This window comes from Amblyomma mixtum, chromosome 2 (assembly GCF_055824585.1).
Source record: "Amblyomma mixtum isolate Tamu chromosome 2, ASM5582458v1, whole genome shotgun sequence".
Lineage (NCBI taxonomy): Eukaryota > Metazoa > Arthropoda > Arachnida > Ixodida > Ixodidae > Amblyomma > Amblyomma mixtum.
In genome coordinates this window covers 40,021,747-40,045,902 of record NC_143013.1, presented here as the reverse complement: position 1 = coordinate 40,045,902, position 24,156 = coordinate 40,021,747, and the positions used below count along the sequence as shown (strand labels likewise).

Sequence of the window (24,156 nt, the reverse complement as noted above, 5' to 3'; positions counted from 1 at the left end):
CGTCGTTGACGCAGTTGTCGGCTCCAGCGCCGCACGCGCGCCGCTGCTGCTGCTGCTATTACGTGCGGCGCACTTGCGTCACGGCAGCGGGCGGACGCATGCGCAGCGCGTTTCCTGGGAAACGAGGCGACCCGCCGCCTGGCGGTTGGCCGCAGTGGCCACACGAGCAGCCGCCGAGGAGACCGTCGTGCCGCCGTCGGACCGCCCGCCGCTGAAACCGCCAGCCCGCAGTCGCGCTCCTGGGAAGTGGTCGTCCTCGGTCGGCCAGCTGCAGCAGAACGATACCGGTGAACCCGAGCCCGACCAGCGTTCGGAATCATGAGGCAAGTGCAGTTTCGTTTGCGACATATGGCCGGCTGTCAGTGGCCGCCTTCTTGACACGTCCTCTCCGCTGGCGCAGTGTCGAGGAGGCCCGGTTCTCAGTGCTGGGCTACGACCAGGTGGTGCGGCTGCAGGAGCTCCTCGAGGAGCCTGTGTCGGTCCAGGGGCGCGGCAACTTCCCGGCGCTCGAGACTCGGCTGCGGGACCTGGTGCAGCGCGTGCGGTCGCAGCTGGGCCGCCAGGGCGTGCCCGTGCGGGACGTGCGGCTGAACGGCGGCGCCGCGTCGTACGTACTTGAGCCGGACACGTCGGCCGAGTACAACGACCTGGACGTGATCTTCGGCTGCGAGCTGGGTAGCAGCGGCGCCGGCGGCTTCGAGCGCGTCAAAACGGCCGTGCTGGACGCACTCGCCGAGCTGCTGCCGGCCGGCGTCAAGCGCATCAGCGCGTGCGCCCTCAAGGAGGCCTACCTACACAAGCTGGTCAAGGTGGCCACCGACGAGGACCGCTGGTCGCTCGTCTCACTCTCCAACAGCCTGGGCCGCAACGTGGAGCTAAAGTTCGTGCACCGCATGCGGCGCCAGTTCGAGTTCAGCGTCGACTCGTTCCAGATCGTGGTCGACCCGCTACTGCTGCTGCACCAGTGCGCCGCCGGCTCGGCCGAGGCGCTGCTGCCCCGCTGCACACAGGACTTCTTCCCAAGCGTGCTGGCCGAGTCCGTGTACGGAAACTTCGGCCAGGCGCTCGAGCACCTTCGGCGGCGGCTCATCGCCACGCGCAACCCGGAGGAGATCCGCGGCGGGGGCCTGCTCAAGTATTGCCATCTGCTGGCGCGCGGCTTCCACGCCACGGACTCGACGCGGGCCCTCGAGCGCTACATGTGCTCGCGCTTCTTCATCGACTTCCCGGAGATTGGGGCGCAGCGCGCTAAGCTGCACAGCTTCCTGGCCAATCACCTGGCGCACGAGCGGTTGCGCTACTCGTTCCTGGCGACCCTGTACCGCGTTGTCGACGGCTCCACCGTCTGCCTGATGGGCCACGAGCGGCGCCAGACGCTGCAGCTCATACAGGAGCTGGCGTGCCGCGCTCTGCTGGTGCAGCAACAGCCGCCGCGGCTTTGCGGGTTCGCGCAGCCTTGCTGGCTGCTCGGCCTGGGCCCCACGCTGGGCCCGGGCCTCAGCTCCCCCGGCCTGGCGGCCGGACCCCTCTGATGAGACCGGTGCGGTGTGCCTGTGTGTGTGAGCGGTAATATGCACCGCCGGACAGGGCGGCCTTGGGCCAGGACGGACTGACCCGGGTCTTCCACAGAGGCCCTGTCACGTGACGAACTCTGCGGTGGTCAGTCGGACTTCACGCGCGCGCCGCGCGCGCCGGAATGCAACAGCTGAGCGGGGCCCCAAGGCCGCCCTGTTTTTTTGCCATGTCCAACTGGGCCGCTCTGTTTCCCTGGGCAAGGCCGCCCGGCAGCCGGAGATAAGGGCAAGGCCGGCCGCTCCGGACCGCGAGGCCGACGGCCGCTGCCGCTGCAACCGGCAGCTCCTTCTCCCTTTTTTTTTTCTGTAACAAAGCATAAAACCAATGCGGTGTGTTCGGCTCAAAACCGTGTGTGTGTGCGTGCGCCGCGTCTGTTGCTCGTGCGCGCGCCGAGAGCGGCACCCAGTCGCGCTCTCTCCGCGCCCGGCGACGGGCTTACACAACGGATTTCACCGCTGATAGCGGCCTTATCGGGAAGCCACCGGTGTGCGCCGCCACTCGCTTATCGGGGGCGTCTGCTGGCGGCGGCGTTTTCCTTCCGTCGCGCCGCGGCCGACGGGTTGTCGCTTTCGTTCGCCGCCGCAGGCGCCTCCCGACGTGGCGCACCTGTGCCCCGACCGGAATTCGGGCCTTCCGCACGTTCGGATTGTTCGCTAATGCGGTTAACCGCGCTGTGACCTTGCGTTGCCTGCTTGCCAGTTAGGCCGCGCTTGACTGAGGGCTGGTGGTAGGCCTTCGCGTTCGGCAATATGTTACGTAGTAGGCGCCGGTGTGCATTCCTTTCTTGGTCATTCATTCGGGGTCCCCGACTGCAGCCGGACGCGGCATGTCGGCCCTTGCATTGCATACCTAAGATGCGACGCAGAGGTGTAGCCCTACCATTTCGAACACCTTTCTCGTTTTTTTTTTTCCACAGCCGGCTCATTCATTGTTGGAGTGCAGGTTGCATGGTTGGTTTACAGCTGTGGTTTAACAGGCGTATTCACAAATCACCCAGTTGTTTAATACAATGCACAAAGGAGCATCTCTCACGAACTGGTCACGACATGCCAATGGAAATTCTTCGTTCAGCAGTGTAGCTTAAGGGTTTGTTTTCCGCTGTTTCTAGAACATTCCGTTGTGGTGCCTTTCTTTAGTCGTTAAAATGACGTACTAAAGCTGGAGGCACAGATCAGTATATTTATGGAATGTGCTTGCAGAGGAATTCCAAGCACAAGCTTAGCTTCTGGCATATCGTAGAGAAATGAGTCAGTGCACATAAATTGAACTTGTTTATATTACTTTTAATTTATGAGACCACCATAGAATTCTTTCGAATATTATTACAAGTGCCCTGCTATTGCCACTATAAAACTGGTGCATGGCTAGCAGTTTTCCAGTCAACGCAGATAGCCTGTAACATTAACAACAAAGATCAGAATAGCAACAGAGACTACTACAATCCTAACGCTTGAGTTACACCGTATTTTACAAAATTATGTTGGCAATAGGAAGGTTGTCCAGATGTTTTTGCAGCTCCAGCACATTCAATGTGGAGGTCACAAGCTGGCAAGTCCATGGAAGAGATTTACAACTTTGTGAAACCAACATGTGCAAATGCTACCTGCACCGTTTCTTGTTTATTTCTGTAAGAACTCAACTGCCAGCAGTGCATAAAATTCTGTTCAGGGAGACCCTGAAGCACTGAGCAATGGGAAGTGTGTGGCATTTAATACAGGCTAGTAATTCATCATCTTCTTGATCGCATCGAAGCAGCGCCACTTGTCTGGCAGGTAGAATGGCTCGAAGATGTGTGGAAACGGGGTGTCAAAGCCAGTAACCCTCTGCACCGGTGCTTCAAGACTCAGAAAACACTCCTCCTGCGCATGCCAAGAGTTTGGAAGCACTGTAATTTGCATGTCGGCATGCATGCATGCATGCAGTAGTTGACAAATCAACCACTGCATTCAAAATGGTGTTATTTGACTTGTATTCCCAAGCACTCTTTTACTAAAGATTACAAATCTGGGGAGCCTAGCAGATACACGTTTGGCAACATTGGGCAATTATCTGTTTGAAAACATTAAAATTTGTAGCAGTGTGTACTTCAATTATGAACCTCTACACACTATAGACTACTATCACTCGTACATGGGCATTTTTCTGTTGACAGCACAATAGAAAATTATGGACATGACAATGGGATTACTGCCTTCTCTCTGGAATGAAACGCGTCCTAGTAGAACGTATTGTGGGCGCCGTGTTCACTAAAAGTACTGAATGCAAACAGCCGTTATAAACGATGTCTCAATATTGTAGCACGTAATACACGGCACGCGGTAATATATGGATATATGTACTGGGTAACATAACCTTGTTTGCATTGTATTGAAGAGCAATAAAGGCATCGACAACAACTACGCTTCAACGGTATCGAACTAGCCGTGCCATCTAAAGGCCGATTCACACGACGGTGCGTTCGCCCGCGCACTACGTATTCATGCGTCACCACATTGAGAGGCGCGCTGTCGGCCTGTGGCCTGGTAGCCTGGTCAGCGCGCCTCTCAATGTGCTGGCGCATGAACACGTGATGCGCGGGCCGCGGGCGAACGGACCGTCGTGTGAATCGGCTTTAACGCGACGCAAGCCACACCGTAAGCGGACAAGAAAATTCGCTGCATCTTGCAACAAACCTGAATTGCGGCAGCGATCTCCGCTCCCAGGCCCGCAGTCAGAGGCGCCTCGTGAGCTATCAAAAGTCTGCCCGTCTTCCGTACAGACTGTAATCAAGGTAAGAAACCATTTTTTTTTTTTTGCCATCAAGTAATGAAACGAACACTGACATAAAAGTTACTTCAAAAGACTATAGACCTGTTGCTTTGACTCATGGCTACCCATGGCGATTTTTGAACGAAGTCTCCGGATCTTGTTCCTGTGTCGGGATCACCGCATTCCAATCAACGCGTAACCATGAGAAAACAAGTCGAGTTACCCCGTAGCGTTAACTGCGCACACAGCTAGAGCCGGCGAGATTCAGCCAATCGGCAACGCGTATAACGGCGGTGCCAGTCCGACCCGCACGCGGGCGGCGTAGTCTGCAGACGCGCATCTTGCGCTCGCTCACTTCACGGCACGCGTGAGCCTGTCGCGACAAGGCCCGCTGAGTACAACGGGTCGTTGGAAAATGGCAAAAAAAAAAAAAACGACAAATGTGCTGCACGACACGAAATCGGCACCGCGAGCGCATCGTAGATGTGACTGCGCCGAAAGTTTACGATTAGCGCGCAGCATCCGCAATGCTCCTCGAGTCGATCTCGGGCCCGAATGGACATAAGCGGTTCAGCCCACACGGTACCGTATGCTGAAGTGAGCGCTCCCAGCCGACTGCGTAAAGCTTCTCTAGTGAGCTGCTCGGCGTAAGATAAACCTGACCCCTGCGACACGACACGGCAGGGTGTGCAGACCGTTCTCGCCGATAAGCGCCTCATGCCCCGCCGCCCTCACAAGTGATATAAGCAAGATGGCTAACGGAATCCACCTTTGTGACATGGGCAGTAAACACATTCTCGCGACAAGCATGGATGCCGTGCGGAATGAGTAATCGGCATGAACAACATCGGCTTTTACATGTATCGATAATTTTACCACGCGAATTCCACTGTTGATAAGCGTTCCAGCAAGAAAGGCATGAAATGGCGTGCAGCAGCACGTTCTACACTGATGGAACAGCATTGCAGCTAGCATCGTAATGGGACAAACCTAAAGGATGTAATACAACTGTTACATTCAACTTGCCAAATAACCACAGAAGTGCAAGCTGCATCATTTGCTGCAAGGTTAAGTTCACTGTCAGGCTAATCTTGAACTGACACTAATTGTAAAACAATATTTAGATAGCCTTATACTGTGCTGGGATACACAACCATGCAGGAACCAGCTGGTCATTATTCACAACACATAGCATTGCTTTCATTGCAATAGAAACATTAGGATAAGATTAAAGGTCACTAGCCAAGAATCTATTGCAAGAGTGCTTTGGCCTGGCTGAAACGTTCTGGGTTTGTTTTGTCCGATTCTCAATCTTGGCACCACAGGAAGCTTTGTATCGTCTGACTACTGCCGATTGCCACCATCACTACAAAGCAGTGACTCAACCTCTAAGTTAGCACAATAAGCACATGAATGAAGGCATTGCCACCCACGTTAGCCACGGTCTCCTTGTCCCACGGCATCAGTGTGCAGAGGTCAATGAGCTCGCATGACGCATTCAGCTTGTCCTGGACCATCTGTGCCACTTCCCGCAACACGTGCACCTGGCATGACACAAAGAGATTTGCGTCAGCTCAACATGAGTGACGGCCATTGCACTCAAGCTGTCCCATGCTTCAGCGCTCTTCATTAAAAACAACAAATGCAGCACTCCCACACGTGTCTTCCACATGAAAGGGCACTTTTGGATAAACACAGCTGTTCTCCAACCTGCGCTGTGCTGCTGTAGCAGGGTAAAGGATCATTACGAAACGTAACAAATAACTCCTAGCATGCTTAGTTTTTGTGTTGTTTTTATGACAATTTTTTTTTTTTCTGCAAACAAGTGCTTTAATCTTTGACTGGTCAGTAGAAAGGTTAAAAGCATTTATGGTTGTGAACTAATTCAACATCACAGTTTAAACAGACTGTTCTACTTCACTTTGTGGCGATCGGTTGCTTGTTATAGGTCATAGGGCCTGGCTGGGCTTATGGGCAGAAAGGTAGAATAATCCAAGAAATGACTTAAAAGTTGATGTAGTAGCATGATACTGTTGTGCCTGAACTTTTTAACTCAAGTTTGGCTGAAACGTGCAGGCAGAAGAACAAAAAAATTAACACAGTACAACATAGTAGGGTCAAAAATCTAAAGTAAGTGTCATTAACAAGGCAACAAGTAAAGAAAAAGCCCAAATCATGATTGAGATGCTTGCTAAGCAGAGACTGCAAACATATTGCTGTCAGCAATTAAAAGACAGAAGTAAAATTCTACTTGGGACACAAAGCTCCATATGACAAGAAGATCCCACAAGAAAGATCAAGATGGATGGGGACGTGTAACTACATACCAAGTGTCAAGCTCTGTCACAATTATGAGGCTTTGTACTTTGAAGTGTTGCATACAAACCCCTTACATCACTCGCTAGCATTTTTTTGCTGTTACGATTATGATGCCCCTCTGCTAAAAAAACATAGTTCACATCAGAACTTCTGCTGAATTAATGGAGTACAATATGCAGTGTTTAAAACTAGATTAATGGTTAAATGGTGAACTTGCTTAGTTACGAGCATTGCTGCATTAACAGGACTGCTGAGTGCTGAACTACAGTCACGATAAAAACACCGAATGAAAGTTGAAAAGAAAATTTCCCTTTTCCACAGAGAAGCCATGATCACGATGCTTGCAAACAGCCAAGAGTAGTAGAGTTAAGCACAACTTATGCAAGTGCTTATTATCACTGAACATGCTCAGTTGAGTTCAAAAGTGCACATTCATATCGACCAAAAGTGGTCACAGCATGAGCAACAATATAAAATATCTGTTGCAGCCAATCTCACCTGAAAACCTTGTACAACATGCAACGGCGTGTAAAGATACAGGGTTTGTTAAAAGTTTCCAGGCCACAGGGTATGCTTGTCATCGGTATATCCTCGCACTTAAGAAGCCGATAAAGCTATCAAGGTTCTCAGAGGTTAGAACGATACTTCTTCTACCCTCTATGGATATTTGGAGCTTCTGACCAACCCTGTACATCCTGCCTTGAATATGAATGTTTTCATTATGTCTGCACCTACATGAATGGCAGTAAAAAAAAAAAAATGCTGCAGTTGTTGGCAACTTCCTTGCTTCACCATAACCTTTATGACTGGACAGCCCTCCCCCAGTAAACAATATGCAGACAACAAGACAGACTAATCCTGGGCACATTTCATCAAGAATAAATTGAAAACTCAATCTGAGACATGAAAATAAGGCGAAGGAAACACACTGGCTCCTTTATCTTCCTCACTACTCTGTCTCATGGTTCCAGCATTAGCTCAGTCTGCAAGCAGAAAGAAGAGTGGGCAGTTTCCATTGTCTGCCAGATGCCACCTGCGTGCCCCAGCCAACGAGGGTGATGTCGTCCCCTTCCTGCAGGACCTGTGCCTTCCCAAGTGGCAGGACGTAGTCTTTGAGAGGCACCTGCTCCACAGCCAGACGGTACAGGATCTTGGGCTCAAAGAAGATGCATGGGTCTGGGTCCTGGACACATGCCCGCAGAAGACCCTTGGCCTGCACAGGGACACAGAAATAGCAAGGGCAAGCACGCGATTAGTGCTCCCAGCTTACCATCAGTGGACAGCACCACCAGCAGCTCAGATCAGCGCTAAAGTTGCATGCACATGCGCTGGGCATAAGCCGTGGAAATTTGCCTCTATCCTGATCCTCTCAATACAGCATGGCATGGTCTCGAGCCCCATTTGCTCATTTGCACGAGAGAAGCAAAGATCAGAATCTGTATCAGGAATCACTTCCTTCCAGAAGCTCAATAGTGTTATCACTCTTTAGCAAGATAATAAAGATCTCAACAAAATCTAAGTGGATGACAGTTGCAGCAAGTGCTTTGCCAGTAGCCAGCTCACAAGGTGACAGTAACAAAAGTTCTGAACATGGCACTACTAATGGCATTACTACACAGTTTCTGTAAACTATAGCATGAGGTAGATAAGAGTTCCGCCTCTTACCTGTTCTTTAACTCAGTATTAGCATTAAATGAAATCACTGCAAAAACAAAATATTTTCAACAAAAGTATATACTTCTATGATGGGTCACAAATACTGGTAACTTGCTCTTCCATGCAGCTCAAGTCAATTACAAGTTTAACACAAGATGATGACATCGGAGAGGGAGAGAGATGTGCAGCTACAAAGAAAAAGCTAGTATGAAAAAATGTCTTTTTAATGTGAATTAATGTGCTGTTTCAGTGTTAACAACACCATCTGGCATTTAGCTTCCAACAGGTTGCTTGTGCCATGTGCATTTTTAGAATCCGGCATTTGCGTTCTCAATCAGCTGACTGTAGTGCACCTTTATGTCAAGCCCTACAAGTGACAAGTGTTTCCCTTACAGGACAGGAACAAAATATCAAGAAACAGGGCCCCAAGCACTCGTAGGCAAGTGCAGCTGAAAAGTCACAGGTAACCATGGAACAAACCAGCCTTCAAGTTACAAAGCAATGCGTACCTGTGATACCAGTCTGGTTATAATAAATACTAGCAATCCTTTCAGGTCGTGACTGCCAAAGGCCGGTACTCCAAGCAATGTTAGAGTATTGGGGCAGTGGCCCCATTTCTATTACGCCCAGGCACACCTTTGGTCACAAGTTTTAATCTGCAGTGCTCAGTTAGTAGTTGGATAAAGGCTAAATGACACTGCACTTTTACACACTGAACAGTTTTCACTAGTCTAGTAACAAACTAAGGTCACCAGCTGTGACCATGTAGAGCTTTCTATCACACAAAGCTCACTTTCCATTGGTTCAATAAATTAAAACCAACAAGAGCACAAAGCAGTGGGCTAACTATGAAATTAGATGGTTGTGTCTTGTGAAAGTGTGATTCACCAATACATACCGTGCTACTGAAGCACACAACCTTCCATAGCTTTGCACATAGTACTTTTAATTGTAAATAAAAGAAAAGCCATTCTCTTGGCACAATTATGATTGTGCACACCTTTAGCATTACTAGCAACAATGCATCAAATGCTTTCTCTGCAAGCTCTAAGTAAATTCAGGCTTTTAGTGTTTGAGAGCTTAGTGAATAGTAGTTGTGCTGCTGGCTTTGCATACCGAGTCACGCAGCTGCACCTGTGGACCATGGAGTTCACATTCTTTACGGAGGCTGTGCATGGCATTAATACGTTTCTGGCGGACAGCTTTGGTGTTTCTCTGCCCCTGATTTATCTGAGGCAGGCAGTACTCGCAAAATACATTTCTTTGTTTTGTATATGCTTTCAACAGAAAGCCTATCTGTCACGTTCCTGTTTCCCCTCCCTTATTTTCTCTTTCATTCTTTAATCAACCTTTTTAAACGTATCACTGGCATCTGCTAGGCAGGCTTAAAATGCGTCCTGTTCGCTTGGATAATAAATGCAGTTCAGTATGTACGTCAGCCCAATGCGTCATAAAAGAGCTTCCTGCTTGTGCCTGTCAGCTGCCAGAAGGTCTAAGTGATGTTCTGTTTTTACATTACTCTTGCAGCTGGAAGCCCTGAACTTTGACGCTTTTGGGTGTGCACCTAAAAAATGCTTTTTGCTGTTTAGATACTTGCCTCGTTTGGGATAGCAACATTCGAATATTGCAAAGCTTGTTCATTGTTTCTACTTTTTTTTCCTGTGCAAGTGGCAAAAAAAAATCCAGTTCGGTCATTTATCCACGTTAAAAGCTACAAAGGTGAAGGTAGGGAGAGATGCCAAAAGCACACCTGGCTTCTGAATACAGGCTTAAAAAATGGTTTGCTCTAATTTTTCAACGGAAGGGGACTTCCACTACAAATCAAATTCAAGTGTAAAATCTTAGATCCTTGACATCACCCCTGCATGCTTTTATGGCAAAGGGTAGCACGCATCAAAAACAAAACCCACACTACCTACAACTGGAAGCACAATCACATACTACTGCAATAACGAGCCTAAACCATTGTAAGGTGTTCAGCCACTGTGATCCACTTAAGCACTGCACTACATATTTATCTCTTGCCTACAAGGATAACCCTGATCTTGTAGATTCTTCTATTTAAAATATGGGCCCCTCAAGTATGAAGCAAACAGATCAGCATCCACAACAAAAAGCTGGGACATGTAATTAGATAAGTGGAAGTTCACATTGTCTCTAATGCACTTCTCATGCTATATGCAGACAACAGAAAAGATGTAGTGGGTATTCAAGATGTAGAGGGTATACAGAAGAATGACAGCAGACATCTATAAGAGCAAGCACATGAAATCAGCTTTGACGCCTAACAGCATGCCAACTCCAATTTCTTTCTTTCTTCTAAAGGTTCCACGTGCAAAAACATACATGTCATGCTCAGCTCAGACAAACGAGAAAAAATGACTGCGGAACAATGAACAACCGTGCAAATGTCAGAAGACTAAGACATGGCAGGCAAGTGCTCCATGCAAGTAAACAAGTCCCATATGGCAAAGCTATTTTCAAATGTCAACAAAAGTGCTTCAGCACGTGCTCTTTATGATACAAATGTTGCAGTAAGGCTTCAGCATCATTTCAGCCTTAAATGAGTTTTTTTAATCTTCTGCAGTGCTGTGGAAATCATCCACTCTGAGAAGCACCATTTGAGCTCAAGCTTGACTACATGTTGTAGGGCAATACAGCATAGCTTTGTTTGGTCAGCTAGGTCTTGATTCTTATGTGTATGTGCCCTGTTCAGTACAAGACACCGAAGCTCTCAAATAAGCTTAAAGGGGCACTGAGGAGCATTCCAGTTATTTTCAGTTTTTAATAAAAAAACAACTCTATGGTTCTTTCTGGCTGCATTATGTTCGCCTGGCAGAAAAAGACGCATTTATTGCTGAGAAAATTACACATCAAAATTTTGCCAGCACTCGATTCAAACTTGCGCCGCCTACACCAAAAAGAACGCCATGATCCATCATTTCAATGTGAATGGCAGCGCAGCCTAGCCCCGAGGATCCACGACCAGAAAACTGTGGATGCACTGCAGTCTACTTATGAAATCGGCCAGTGATGATCACACCTGTATTTTGTTGTGTCATGTTTTTTAGCTTAACAAAGCTCCGTTTTTGTGATTACAACATGGTAACCTGTTGATGCAGACCAACTTCAGTTTGCCCACAGTGTCCCTATAACGCCAACTTTCAAGTACTCACAAGTTACAGAGAGGTAGGCAGATGAAGATAAGGCAGTGCAAAAAAGGGCGGAAATGGAGACGACCGTCTCGTCTTTGTCCCTGTCTTGTTTTGCGCATGCAAGTCCCGCATGCAACGTGGATGCCTAACCACTAATCCCACCCTAATGACTACGACAATCAATGAAACATCTAAACTCTTTCTTTACGTGCTATAGGCCATTACCGATGATGCTCTTTGACAAGCTCCGCCATCTAGTTTGCTTCTATAACAACATTTCTTTGGCTCCAGTTTTGTTTTTTCATTTTAACGTGATGAGGTGATGTGAAAAACAAAAATTTGACTGGATGTAGTCTGCCAGCCGCCGATCATGGCATCTGTTTCGCCGCATGCTCCTCAAAGGCGAAAGGCTGCACTAAGCACTTTTGTCAGTTCTTATGCTGTCTCTTTCTTTTAAAGCAGCAGTGGTGAGCTAGACAACCACGTGGAATAGTCAGATTTCAATTTCTATTGCGAGACTTCATCTCAGAGGGCCGGGACATCAGCACGTGCTCGCACATGTTTCGTTTTACTGTTCACGTTGTATTTGATGTAGTGCGCTTGATTTGTAAATGATGAGTGCGGCTTTATTTGGCGCTTTACAAACTTTGGAGCATACTGCCACGATATGTTTTTACCAAATGCGTCAGCAGATTTTCAATTACGATGTCAAGGAAAGCCCCCTTTTCACTCACAGAAACCATTCACTACTAACCGGAAAAAAAAGGAAAAAAGTAGAAACTGCAAATTCTGGTATATATATATAAAAAAAAACTAACAGAATGCAGAACAACTGTAATGTACAGCACATCCCACATCTATCTCCGCTTCATGTCCTCACACAACTGCTTTTTCTAATGGCACAGCTGTCATATTGCCGAAAGGCCGTGGAGAGTGCAGTGTATCACGTACGTAGCTGAAAATTGCAAGAATGGTAGCTAAGCACATCTGCAACATATTGTACATTTCAATTTTTTTGCAATCTATTTGTGGCTCAGTGCAGAGGCTTATTTTTGTTTTGCTTAAAGTCTTTTTTTCTGTTATGTTACCAGCATATTTAACGAATAAATTTTCAAAAAGTTTTGCACACACAACTCTGCATTTTTTTTCGTTCGGAAAGATAATCAATAAGGTACAGTTTGACATATTACAACGCACAGCAGATGAAGAAATAATTTTTGTTTTAAAACACTCAAAAACGGTCATATTTTCGTGGTAAAGAAAGAGTTAAGGGGGGGTGGTACCTAGCGAGATGTGGCTAAGAATTTTTTTTGTTTCTCAGCTGCTGTCACGACAAGAAACTTGAAACTTGCCTCGATGCTTGATTTGTAATTTTGTGTGAAGCACATCCAAGTATTATCAAAAAACATTGTGCCGCTTTGAAGTTAAAAGATAAACAAAATTCGTGCTGTTACGCTTTCAGAAAGGTACATTTACAAAATAACTGTTGCCACCAGGAGCACAAAAATTCACATCAATGTTTTTTAAAGTACTGACTGGACTAGAATAAATGCGCATTTTTATCCTTAACGAAAAATAAATTTTAAATATTTACACTCCATTATCACACCTTCTTCAGTGATATAAATATAGGTATATTTAAAAAAAGCACATTTATTGGTATCCTGGTTTTTCTTATTCAACAGGCATACATTTTAAAGCCCTTAGGATTTTGTTTAGATTTTTTAAAAAGGTTGGCAAGAAAATGTTCCTTATATACAAAAAAAACTGAATTTTCAGAAATTGCTGTTTAAACTTTGGTAGCGCAGTCAAAATCCTGAAATGTGCCTTATGCCTAGTCTTCGGCACCGTTTATCCGAACCGGTTTATAAAGCCGTTCCTGGTGCACTTCCTTCACCTTCTATATTTTCTTGCATTCAGCAGAGCCACGACAGTATGCGTTTGTTGTCAGGATCGGTCCATGTGCTTCAGCACCACATTACACATCACACACAACGCAAAAGAAACTGACTTCATATCTGCCTCAATTAGCGCGGCTAATAAAGTTCTAAAGCCATAAACACTGCTTGCTTCCAGCGCCTTCACTTAAGTAGTGAAGTAAAAACAGTCCTTTGCATTTGCAATTCAAAGCTTGTTGCAACCATATGCTTAAGAAAAATGATTTCAGATACTAGCTCCGCAGATGCAACAAAAACAAATTTAAAAAATGACGAAGAGATTCTGCAAGCGCTGAGCAGCTCCAATATCAAATGTCGCGGCAACTTCTGCGCTGCAAAACAAAGACAATAAAGCAGGTAGAAATAAATAAAGAAAGGTGCGTGTAGGCCAACAAACGACCTTGCTTTGAGCTGTATTTGCAACAGGCGGGATGGGGGCGTGACTCCCACCACTGGCAAACTGCCACATAGACTGCCGCTGGAGCTGTCAATGCTTCCTGCGCTCGGGAGCTGATAGCAGCTCATAGCTGGCAACGATACAATCAGATCCAGAGACGAACGCCAGGCAGATTGGTAACATGTAAACACAACACCAAAATGTCTAAGTATACATTTTCTTTTATTCATGAATTGGAATGATCCATTATACGAAAGACATTACCTCACAAAAAAGTTGTTTTGCAAGCTTTAGTACTTTCCCTTGGCTTTATTTAAACTTCCTACAATATAACTAAACGCTGTTTTTATTTGCTCATGTTTATCATCATATACTCGCTGCAGCTCTTTAATTGAAATAGGGACTGGTATGCATTCTCACTAACCTACTTAGCACAAAAAAAAAATCCAGGCGCTAACAAACAACGACACAGAGGGGACAAAGCGCTGTGTACCCTTTGTGTCGTTTTTTGTTAGCGCCTGGATTTTTCACAATGAACATATACCAACTAGCTCAGCTTTCTGCCCTGTTGCTACTTAGCACACCTTTTCAATCATGTAAATCATCGTGTGCAATGGCTTCTCTTCTTTTTGATAACAATGGCAAATAGCGGTGTATAAATTCACTGTTTTTTCCTACATGCACGACTATTTCTGTGTGCTCCAGTCCTTCTTATACACTCCAGCTGTTGATTTACTAAAAATGCTCATCACAAGTTCACTGCTAGGTGTGTAGAAATATACTGTAGCTTTTACCAGACAGCATAAAACTGCATATGGTGTTGATATGGGCAGATGGCTCCCTCCACAAGCAGGGTGCCCATTCTCTGCCCCAGAAGGCCCTGTATTTGGAGCGTTTCGTGTCCATGCCAACATGCCACAAATACCCACAACATCATTTAGTTAGCCTGCAGATGGAAGAAGGTAACTCACTTTTATGGCCGTTTAACTGTAAAAAGGAACCGAAGGGCAACCTATCTTTTTTCCATTGAGCAGCAATAAGCACCAAATGGTACACCGGTACACTGGTACATGAAAGAAATCCTAAAATGTTATCTCTTTCCGCGTCTAAAATTCAAACAGCAAACCTGTCTTCTCAATCTTGTTTGTGATATCAACATAAAAATTCTGTGAGGCCATAAACAAGTGATGCTAGTTTCTTTTGCAATGCACCTGGACGACAGATGTGGCAGCACGTGCCCATCGAATTGGCCGATTCAGACAGGCCACTTATCGTTAAATTCACAGCGTACAAAACCAAAGAATTTGTACTCGCCAAGCTGTCTCGCCTTCATGATAGTGATTACAGCATGAGCAAGGCTTTTTGCCTAGCTACTCGACAGGCTCGAAAGAGTCCGCTTAGGCACATCAAATCCATCAAGACTAAGTACAAACTGCTCTACAATGACGGAAGATGCTACGTTTTTGACCCGCGTGACAGCGCCATTTGCGAGACGCCATCCACTAACCAAATACTTGATAACGATGCCCCACCTTCCAAGGCCACATGCTCCAGCTGCATTTATTCGTCAAAAAGTTAGGAATGCGCGGTATCAAATGTTTCAGTTTTGTCACTACCATTCACAGCCTCTACAATAAAAAGGACAATTTTCATGCACTGATTAATAACTCTGAGGCAGATATAATTGTTCCAACGGAAACTTCGCTTTGTGACAAAATATCAACAAATGAATTGTTTGATTGTAACAATCAGTTTGTTACATTTCCCTGTGGTTGAGTTAATAGAACAAGAGCGTTTTCAGTGTTTCCCCATAAATGTTGTCAGTGACTTAGAAATAGTTTGGTGCTGTACAAGTATCGCACTTAAAAATGTCATTGGTGCTTGTCACCATCCACACAGATCTAGCAGAGGCTTTTGCGATGGTATCCGCAATTATCTGAACCAAATAAATGTGCAGTTTCCAGGTACGCCTATACTTTTGCTTGGAGACTTAACTTTCAGGGCACTGACAGGTCTGATTTTTGCGCTTGTTCTATCTCTGCTGAAGCTTGTAATTTCGTTAATGTTTGATCCGAATTCAAATTATCACAACTTGTTAAGCAACCAATACGTGTCACACAATCATCATCCTCACTAATTAATCTAATCCTTACACCAGCTCCCAGCCGCCGCAGTGGCTCAGTGGTTATGGCGCTTGGCTGCTGACCCGAAAGACGCGGGTTCGACCCTGGCCGCGGCAATCGAATTTTGATGGAGGCGAAATTCTAGAGGCCTGTGTACTATATGATGTCATCATCATCATCATCAGCAGCAGCCTGACTACACCCACTGCAGGGCAAAGGCCTCTCCCATGTCTCTCCAATTAACCCTGTCCTTTGTCAGTTGCCGCCACTGTATCCCTGCAAACTTCTTAATCTCATCCGCCCACCTAACTTTCTGCCGTCCCCTGCTACGTTTGCTTTCTCTTGGAATCCACTCCGTTACCCTTAAGGACCAGCGGTTATCTTGTCTTCGCATTACATGCCCTGCCCAAGCCCATTTCTTCCTCTTGATTTCAACTAAGATGTCATTAACCCGCGTTTGTTCCCTCACCCACTCCGCCCTCTTCCGATCTCTTAACGTTACACCTATCATTTTCCTTTCCATAGCTCGCTGCGTTGTTCTTAACTTAAGCTGAACCCTCTTTGTTAGCCTCCACGTTTCTGCCCCATAGGTGAGTACCGGTAGGATACAGCTGTTGTATACTTTTCTCTTCAGGGATATTGGTAAGCTACCATTCATGATCTGAGAGAACCTACCATATGCGCTCCACCCCATTCGTATTCTTCTAGTTATTTCCCTCTCATGATCCGGATCTGCGGTCACTACCTGCCCTAAGTAGACATATTCTCTTACTACTTCCAGCACCTCGCTACCAATTGCGAACTGCTGTTCCCTTGCTAGGCTGTTGAACATTACTTTGGTTTTCTGCATGTTAATTGTTAATGGAGAATACCTGAGTAATTTGCGATTCGCTGATGACATTGCCTTGCTAAGCCACTCAGGACAAGAACTGCAAAGCATGATCAATCAGTTAGACAGGCAGAGCAGATATGATGTCAGTGCACGCTAAAGAATTCCAGGTGGTCGAAATTTCCGGAGTTCACTATGACATCTCTCACAGCCTCAGTTGTTTGGGACGTTAAACCCCCATAAACTTACACTAGCTCCTGACATATCCCAGCAAACCACTAACCTCCCAGAGATGTACGGATTAAGTCTAGACGTCTGCGTACTGAAGTAAAATCTCTGAGACGTCTTATTTACGAACCTTTTTTCGTGAAAAAGCTGGAGACGTACCCATAACATTATATCTGCCTTAACCTAGACTCCTCATAGATATTGCTTGTGACGTCCTGGGAATGCAAGTGAGATATAATTTAAGAACTCCACATTTTTCGATCATTTGATATTTTAGGTTGCCTTACTGCATTTAAAGTTGGAAATTGCTGCTGACTACAAATTGGAGACATGACCAGCGCTGCCTGTATTTTCGTGGTGTGTGTTCGCGCTCGCTTCATGGAAACGTTATCCTACCTAAAAAGAAAAAAAATATTTGAAGTAGTGAAGACAAATCTGAAGAACACCCATCAGGTTTTTCAGTCAACTGGATGCAGTTGGTTTAAAATGCCAGTCACTGTGGCCAGGATTCGACTGTTATTTCATTACTGTTCTTACTTTCAATTTACACCTTGAACTACAGCCAAAGCAAGCGCCACATTGAAAAACTTTTTTAAAATCAGCAGCCAGGACTATAATAACCATTTTCTTCGGATTAAGCATGTTTTATTCAATTTATCGAACTATTAAAGTACAAAAATTGGTTCAATTCAATTTTTAGGACCTAATTTTTCTAAAAAATATGTTAAAATTACTAGTCGCGCAAGCAATGATAACTAACTACTCAAATGTTGAACTGAGGAAAACTTTGGCATTTGTGTAGCTGAATGTGTGACCTCATCTTTCTTGAGAGCAAGCTTCTTGAGCCCCACTTTTTATCATCACCAGCCAATGTCCACTGCTGGCCAAAAATTTCTCCAGTTGATCCTGTCCTGTGCCAGTGGCGGCCACCTTATCCCAGCAAACTTCCGAACCTCATCTGCCCACCTGACCTGATCCTCTCTGCTGTGCTTGCTTTCTCTCTGAATCCAGGACATTACCCTAATGATAATTGGTTATCTTGCTTCCATGTTACATGAGCTGCCCATATGCCTGTTCTGTTATTTCAATTATGATGTTTTTAACTTAAGTTAATAACATCCTAGCTGAAATAACAAAGCCGGCATGGGTCAAGGAAAAAACGCAATTGTGTTTTTTCGTAAAGCATGCGTAATTGCATATAGCATGGGTTGCAAGCACCCATGCATTACATGCTGCATTACAAAAATATAAGGTGTTCATCCCACTGTCCCTTGGGCATTTCTTCCCGTGAGAGTCCGCTGGCATTATGAACATAATGCTTTTTTCACTATGTTAGCATTATCATAGCATGCTAAAGCAAAAGCCTTTGTAGGCAAGAGATGACCCAAGGAAGGCTGAGGGTGTCAAAAATTTTTCAATGCAAAATTTTTCAGTTATTACAATTGCAGTATTTAAGACAAATATTCAACTGGAAATTGAACTGGGAGTAACTGGTTCCAGCTGGAAGCCATCTGGTTCCCTTTGAGATTCAGTTGGAATCCAACTGGCCCCAATCGGGGGCCAAGGGGGAGGCAAATGGCTGCAGTTTTCTAGCAACTTGAAAACATCGTTTCCCAATTGAGAGCCAAATGGGAGGAACTGGGCACCAACTGGGAAGTAAGTGGTTCCGTTTGTGGGTCAAGTGGGAAGCAAAAATTCCCAATTGAGGGCCAACCGGCAAGAACTAGTCTTGGGTAAAAACCAAATGGGAAGTTTTTTTACAGCTTGGAGCGACGACGAGAAGGAAATAAATGCTGCTGTGGCTCAGCAGTCATTAGACACAGAAATGAACGTACTGTGAAATTAGATTGAAGCTGGCTTAGCGAACACAAACCCGATCGCACTGTGTGCACTGCATGCGAAAATACCGGTAGGTGCTCTCCTGGCGAATAACGCCACTTTCCTCAAAACTCTGCATTGCATGTTTAGCATGGGTCGCGCTGCGGTGAACATATCGTGTGCCCGCATTATTAGCAATGAAATTTCTCTTTTTCTTTTTATTAAGCCCGCTCTCTTTCTATCTCCAGCTCATTGTGACATCGGCATTTCGGGCAGGGTAACATTATAATTATTTACTTATAATTGCCCAACTACCGAAACGAACTTCTAAACTTCTATTGCTGAGACCGTGATTACCGAGACATGCCGTTAGATGTGACTGCCGCGGACCGGTGGCGGTGCGGAAAGCGCAGTAAAACTGTCTACGCTGCCATCGCATTGACATTTGTATCGTATTTTATCAATAATAACACAAACTGTGCATGGCGATTACAGCTGTGAAAAAAGTAATGTGTTACAATTTATAAATTATTAACTTAGTTTTAATGCCACGGCAAGCAGACGATACAAAAGACGATACAAAACATGCGTCAGTTTCGCACACTCCTCATGACCTCATGAGCTAGGTCAGCCATGGCGGCAATGGTTGAGCGCCTGGCATGTGCGATTTCTCATCGTGTTTCCTGGGAACGTTGTGTTTGAAGCACCTCAACATTGAATTAATTATTCGCTTATTATTGCTGGCGAGATTGTTCAACAGTTCTTCCCTTGATGGAGCTGAAGGAAGACAGTTTGCTTGCTTCTACTACTCGGCGAAGTGGACCTGTCAGTACGAATTAGGACTACAAGTCATTTTCATCAGCTGGAATCGTCACCTTTCCAGGTGCGTACTCAGTTCACTCACTGAAGTGTATTTTATGCTATTTTTGCGTTCGTAATGAGAAAATTCTAACGCATTTATTGGCACGTTATATTTTTACGCTCACTCGTTTGGCTGTTTTGCCAAACTCGCTGTGCATTGAAACAAAGGCTGGCGATATAGGCAACTGACCTCTACAACCGAAATGTGGGCATGCGTTCGGTTGGTGTGCCGAAGTGCATGTGGAAGCACACTCCGCTCAGCACAACTGCTTTTTAGTGCCGCAAAGGCATCCTTTGACGCTTCATAGACTTGCGTCGGCAAAAATGGCGTAAATTACGGGGCTTGTTTGTAGTGGTTGCTGTGCTATTCTCTTGTTTGTCATTTATAAAAGTGAACAATTATGCTTTGTTTTGCAGCAACCCTGACCTATTGGGCTCGGCAGAAGAGTACTGATGCCACCGCAGCTATAAACCAGACGATTATGCTCAGCGAGAATGTTCAAGATTCAGTGAAAGCGCCGGGCGCAATAAAACAATGACGCACTCAAAAGTCATATGCAGTGTTTTGGGCTCCCCTGATGGCCATGTACTCGCTTACTCAACTCTATTTGAGCTAGCTGGAGTGCTTGGATGTCCCGACGCCTCCATAGGGAAGTCTGTGACTGGGATGCAGTAGGTCCCCGTTGCATCTGAAATTGCAACAGGTGACAGCTGCATCTGGTATTGCAACTGGTTCCATCCGCAACTGGTTTAAGGAACAAATTTCCAGTTGGAACTGGAAATGTGTTCCTTAAACCAATAGGACTGGAACCAGTTAGAAATTTTCACCTGGGTATTGGTCTATATACAGTCATGTTTTCTTTATATAGATGTCTAGACTACGTAGACTGGGCGTACTTACACACTATGCACAAATATCTGGTAAATGTCGAGCTGGATGTCTGCACTACGTACTATAGGAGGTATTCACTGAGGCTGCGCTACCAGACGGCGCGAGCGTCGTCGCGGCAAGCGCGCCATGTTTGCGGTCGTTTCAGGCCAGCTCGCGCAGCGTCACGGTGCGCCGTGAGGTACCCGGCCTGAACTGTTAGTGATCCGTAACATATTTGTACGTTGTTGAATACGTCAGCGACCACTTATCTTTGTGGAGCGCGTATTGTGCATGAAGTTTGCAGCAGAATTCTTCTGCGCCGTGATATAACCGAGCTGCCTCAACTCGGCAGCAAAACTGGCTGGTTGCACTGCTCGCAAGAATGTAAACGACTTGCAGCTTTTAATATCAGTCGATAACTGTCAGCTAGTCATGCAGGGCACATCGTGGATAAACAGCACGATTAATTACCGAAATTCCAAAACTGCCGCCGCAGAAATTGATAATTCAAGCGCCTGTAGTCCGCGAACTGCTGAAGCCTCACAGGCGGTGTTTCAGCAGAAAGGCAAAGCGTCATAGCCGCCTTGTTTACTTTTACGACAAGACCGGTCAAACAAATACTTTCACGCGCTCGCAGCACGAACGGTAGAGTTAGCGAGAATGTTTTGCAGTTTTGATTGCAGCTACGTAGCGCTGCTTGAATGCACAAGACGTCTAGTCATTTCGCAGCAACGCAGTGTGCAGCCATTCCGCTAGATTCAGTAGTAACACGTCACTTTAAGCAGAATGAGGTAACAAGTTAAGCTACAGCTAAGCAAACAGACCCTTCGAATTACTCACCTCTCCAAAAAAGGCACTTCGGCCTTCGGCATCTCGGCCGTCGGCACCCTAAGCACGGCTCTCTTGGACTCACCCGCTTGTCACGTAATTGCACCCTCTCGTAGGTTTTTATGCTTTAATTCCTTGGCCTGTCAGCAAACTTAAGACGTGCACAATGTGTGCCTCGATACCGGTGAATTCAACGCGCGGCAGCAGTCCTGTGCGTCGCTCACCATGCCGGCGCCTCCACATTTCTACGGGGGGGTCGACGTTTTCACAAAGTGGAACCTTTTGAGCGTGCCCGGTCTTTTCTGCTTCGCGCAGTTCACGGAATATTCACTCAGTCACGCGGTGTTACGTGTCGAACAGAAATTATCTGCGGCGAGACGCGAAATACACTCACATTTCACACATCACCAGCTTTTAAACGCTTCGGCAGGCTGCGGCGGACGCGCGCGCGACCACCAACATGGCGAATGCCGCGCCGGCCGCTAGCGCCCCTTGCGGATGACGTCATGTGAATACCTCCTATACCTCGGACTGGACTCCAATTTTGGTGTTGTAGGTACGTAGATTTTTGGTAAACAGTACTAAAATGGATGTCTGGTGGAGGTGTCTAATGTCCCGGCTAAATATCTCGCTGACGTCCATATAACGTTTTGTGGTTTGCTGGTATCAGTTCTGTGGTGACAAACATACCTGGCCTCAGCGACCATGACATACGCCAGAAGTTTGCAGAGCGAGAAAGAATTAATTTACAACTCGAGGCATCCAAAACTTGAAGCAGAAATACCTAATATACAAAAGCCAGCTTTCCAAACATTCACACGAAATGGTGAGAATTTCACAAAAAACGGTCAGCGGCGCATATTGCACGCACCTGAATGGGGCCTCGGGGCATGACAATCCTCAATCCGGGCACATGGGCGAAGAAGGCCTCTGGGCTCTGTGAGTGGTACAGGGCGCCGTGGCCGACGGCACCGCATGGAGCACGCACCGTCAGACCGCCACAGTTGAAAAGTCCTCCGGATCGGTATCGGTACTTAGCTGCCTCGTTGACCAGCTGGTCGAACGCAGGGAAGATGTAATCCGCGAATTGCATTTCGGCAACCGCCGTGGCACCGGCCACGGCCATGCCGATGCCGAAACCTGCGATTCCTTGCTCGCACAGCGGCGTGTTGAACACGCGGTGCTTGCCTGCGTACGAGACGTAGAGACACGACAAAATGTAGATAGAGCAGAGGCTATATGATCAAGCATTTCTGTGATGTGCAGCTGCTCGATGCACTAAAATCACTGCCTCCTATTAAACAAACTCCCTGCTGTGGAGCTTCTAGTCACCATATCCCTGCCAATGGCTCGCCAATGATTTCTTGCTTTTCAAGTTGTGCAAGGAAGATTACATCGCACAACAGGCAGAAAGTTTGCTCTTGCATGTCTACAAATACACGCTCCTGCGACTTTCTCGCGATAACCGATAAACAAGGGGGCAAGAGATAGCGCTGGAGATACGGGAAGCAAATATCGCAGAGCGAAACCATTCATCGTTTGCGCGAAACTTTCCCATTACTGGAGTTTGGTAGAGGTAACAGCATGCATACGCACCGTACTTTTCTTGTAGGCCGACTGTGCAGCGAAATACACCACCGAAAGCCACATCTTCGCCAAAGATCACGGCAGTAGGATCGTTCGAGAGAGTTATGTCCAACGCGTTAGTGATGGCCTGGTAGAGGTTCAACCGCGCTGTTTCGCCTTCAGGAAAAGAACAAGAGAAAAAGATAAGGCTTCCTCTATTTTCTCATGAAAGCAAAACATTGCATAGCATCTGATTACGCATGTAACGTGATCACACACCATCGGATGACGACGGTGTGTCTGGTACGAATGTGAAGTGGCCGGCCGATCGCTTCTGCAACTCGCAGCCGGATGCCAGCTGCACCCACTGCGGTCTTCGAGGTGAAACCTTTTTCCGCAGAAGTGCACGCACCGTAAAGTGGAAACCCGTCAGACTCATGATGAACTCCTACAACGTATGGTCGCTTCTTGACGGTTCTGCACGGTCACACCATACGTCCGACGGGCTCATGCCAATCGCTCCAGCCGCATCACCGTTTCGCGTTCCGTTACTGTGCCAGTAGGCGGTGTTTCGCAATTGATTGTTTGCAAAGAACAAGCATACTCATGGCACTGAAATATCAAAAGCAATTATTGACAAAGTTGACGCATGAAACTTTTACATATTGTTTTAGATACCAACTTTAGTAAAGAAAGTTACGAATACGAAAGTACACATCAACACAGGAAGTACGAGCGGCTTTATTAACTATCTCTTTCACATGCTCCCTCTTCTCTTTCTTTTACTCTCTCATTCTCCTCCTCCGATCTGCAGTGGACGCTCTACCTCTGTGAAACACACCGGCATTTTTCCAAAGATATCATTATTCTGAGAGCAGCATTCGTTTTGCGTACCTCTTTTGCTACGCGAAATTGCACTTCGAATGCGGTCGTAGGATTTGTTGGAAGCGTGGTCGCTCTACCTTCGCCTTCCGCAGACATGGATCTTGCAGCGCCCTGCTAACGGACGTCGACTGTGGAGCTTTCAGCTCAAATTGACAGCCTGCGAGGTGCGACCAGCGGTGCGCGTCGCCTACGTGGGGTTCGTTTGTCTCCCAGTTGCAAGCTCCCTCGATGCCGGCGTAATGAACAGAGGGCGGCTGAGACTGGAGCATGGAAGGAAGGAGGTTTCTGAATGCGATGTCGCTTTATAGAGTATGTCTGTAGGTGGGTGGCCTCTCCCTGTTTATTTCTCGAAAATTAAAA

The 24,156-nt window shown here is 46.5% G+C and overlaps 3 protein-coding genes across 4 annotated transcripts in view; 2 read left to right on the top strand and 1 right to left on the bottom strand.

Moving 5' to 3' along the window:
• Window positions 1-131: 131 nt before the first annotated feature.
• On the top strand, window positions 132-1,921 carry LOC149359069 (terminal nucleotidyltransferase 5B-like). Its single transcript, XM_089571278.1, has 2 exons — window positions 132-323; window positions 401-1,921. The coding sequence occupies exons 1-2, from the start codon at window positions 319-321 to the stop codon at window positions 1,530-1,532; spliced, it is 1,137 nt and encodes a 378-aa protein (XP_089427404.1). The 5' UTR covers window positions 132-318; the 3' UTR covers window positions 1,533-1,921.
• Window positions 1,922-2,837: 916 nt separating this feature from the next.
• BckdhB (Branched chain keto acid dehydrogenase E1 subunit beta) lies at window positions 2,838-23,465 on the bottom strand. Its single transcript, XM_089571277.1, has 7 exons — window positions 23,191-23,465; window positions 22,942-23,088; window positions 22,217-22,533; window positions 7,676-7,855; window positions 5,757-5,867; window positions 4,248-4,334; window positions 2,838-3,434 (listed from the first exon to the last, which is right to left on the bottom strand). The coding sequence occupies exons 1-7, from the start codon at window positions 23,348-23,350 to the stop codon at window positions 3,294-3,296; spliced, it is 1,143 nt and encodes a 380-aa protein (XP_089427403.1). The 5' UTR covers window positions 23,351-23,465; the 3' UTR covers window positions 2,838-3,293.
• Ocrl (Oculocerebrorenal syndrome of Lowe) overlaps window positions 22,850-24,156 on the top strand; it is a 29,115-nt gene continuing 27,808 nt past the window's right edge. Inside the window, exon 1 of one of the 2 annotated variants that reach the window (XM_089571255.1) lies at window positions 22,850-24,117. The gene's annotated coding sequence lies outside the window, so the exon portion shown is untranslated. The remainder of the gene's footprint in view (window positions 24,118-24,156) is intronic. The other variant, XM_089571256.1, reaches the window with a different exon arrangement.

Bases quoted from the DNA above. Each gene is read 5' to 3' on its own strand.
- BckdhB (XM_089571277.1), bottom strand. From the start codon at position 23,350: ATGAGTCTGACGGGTTTCCACTTTACGGTGCGTGCACTTCTGCGGAAA. The intron at 7,856-22,216 runs GTGCGTGCAATA...GTCCCTGTGCAG, and splicing joins TGCCCCGAGGCCCCATTCAG to GCCAAGGGTCTTCTGCGGGC. The intron at 5,868-7,675 runs GTGGCATCTGGC...GTGTCATGCCAG, and splicing joins TCGTTGGCTGGGGCACGCAG to GTGCACGTGTTGCGGGAAGT.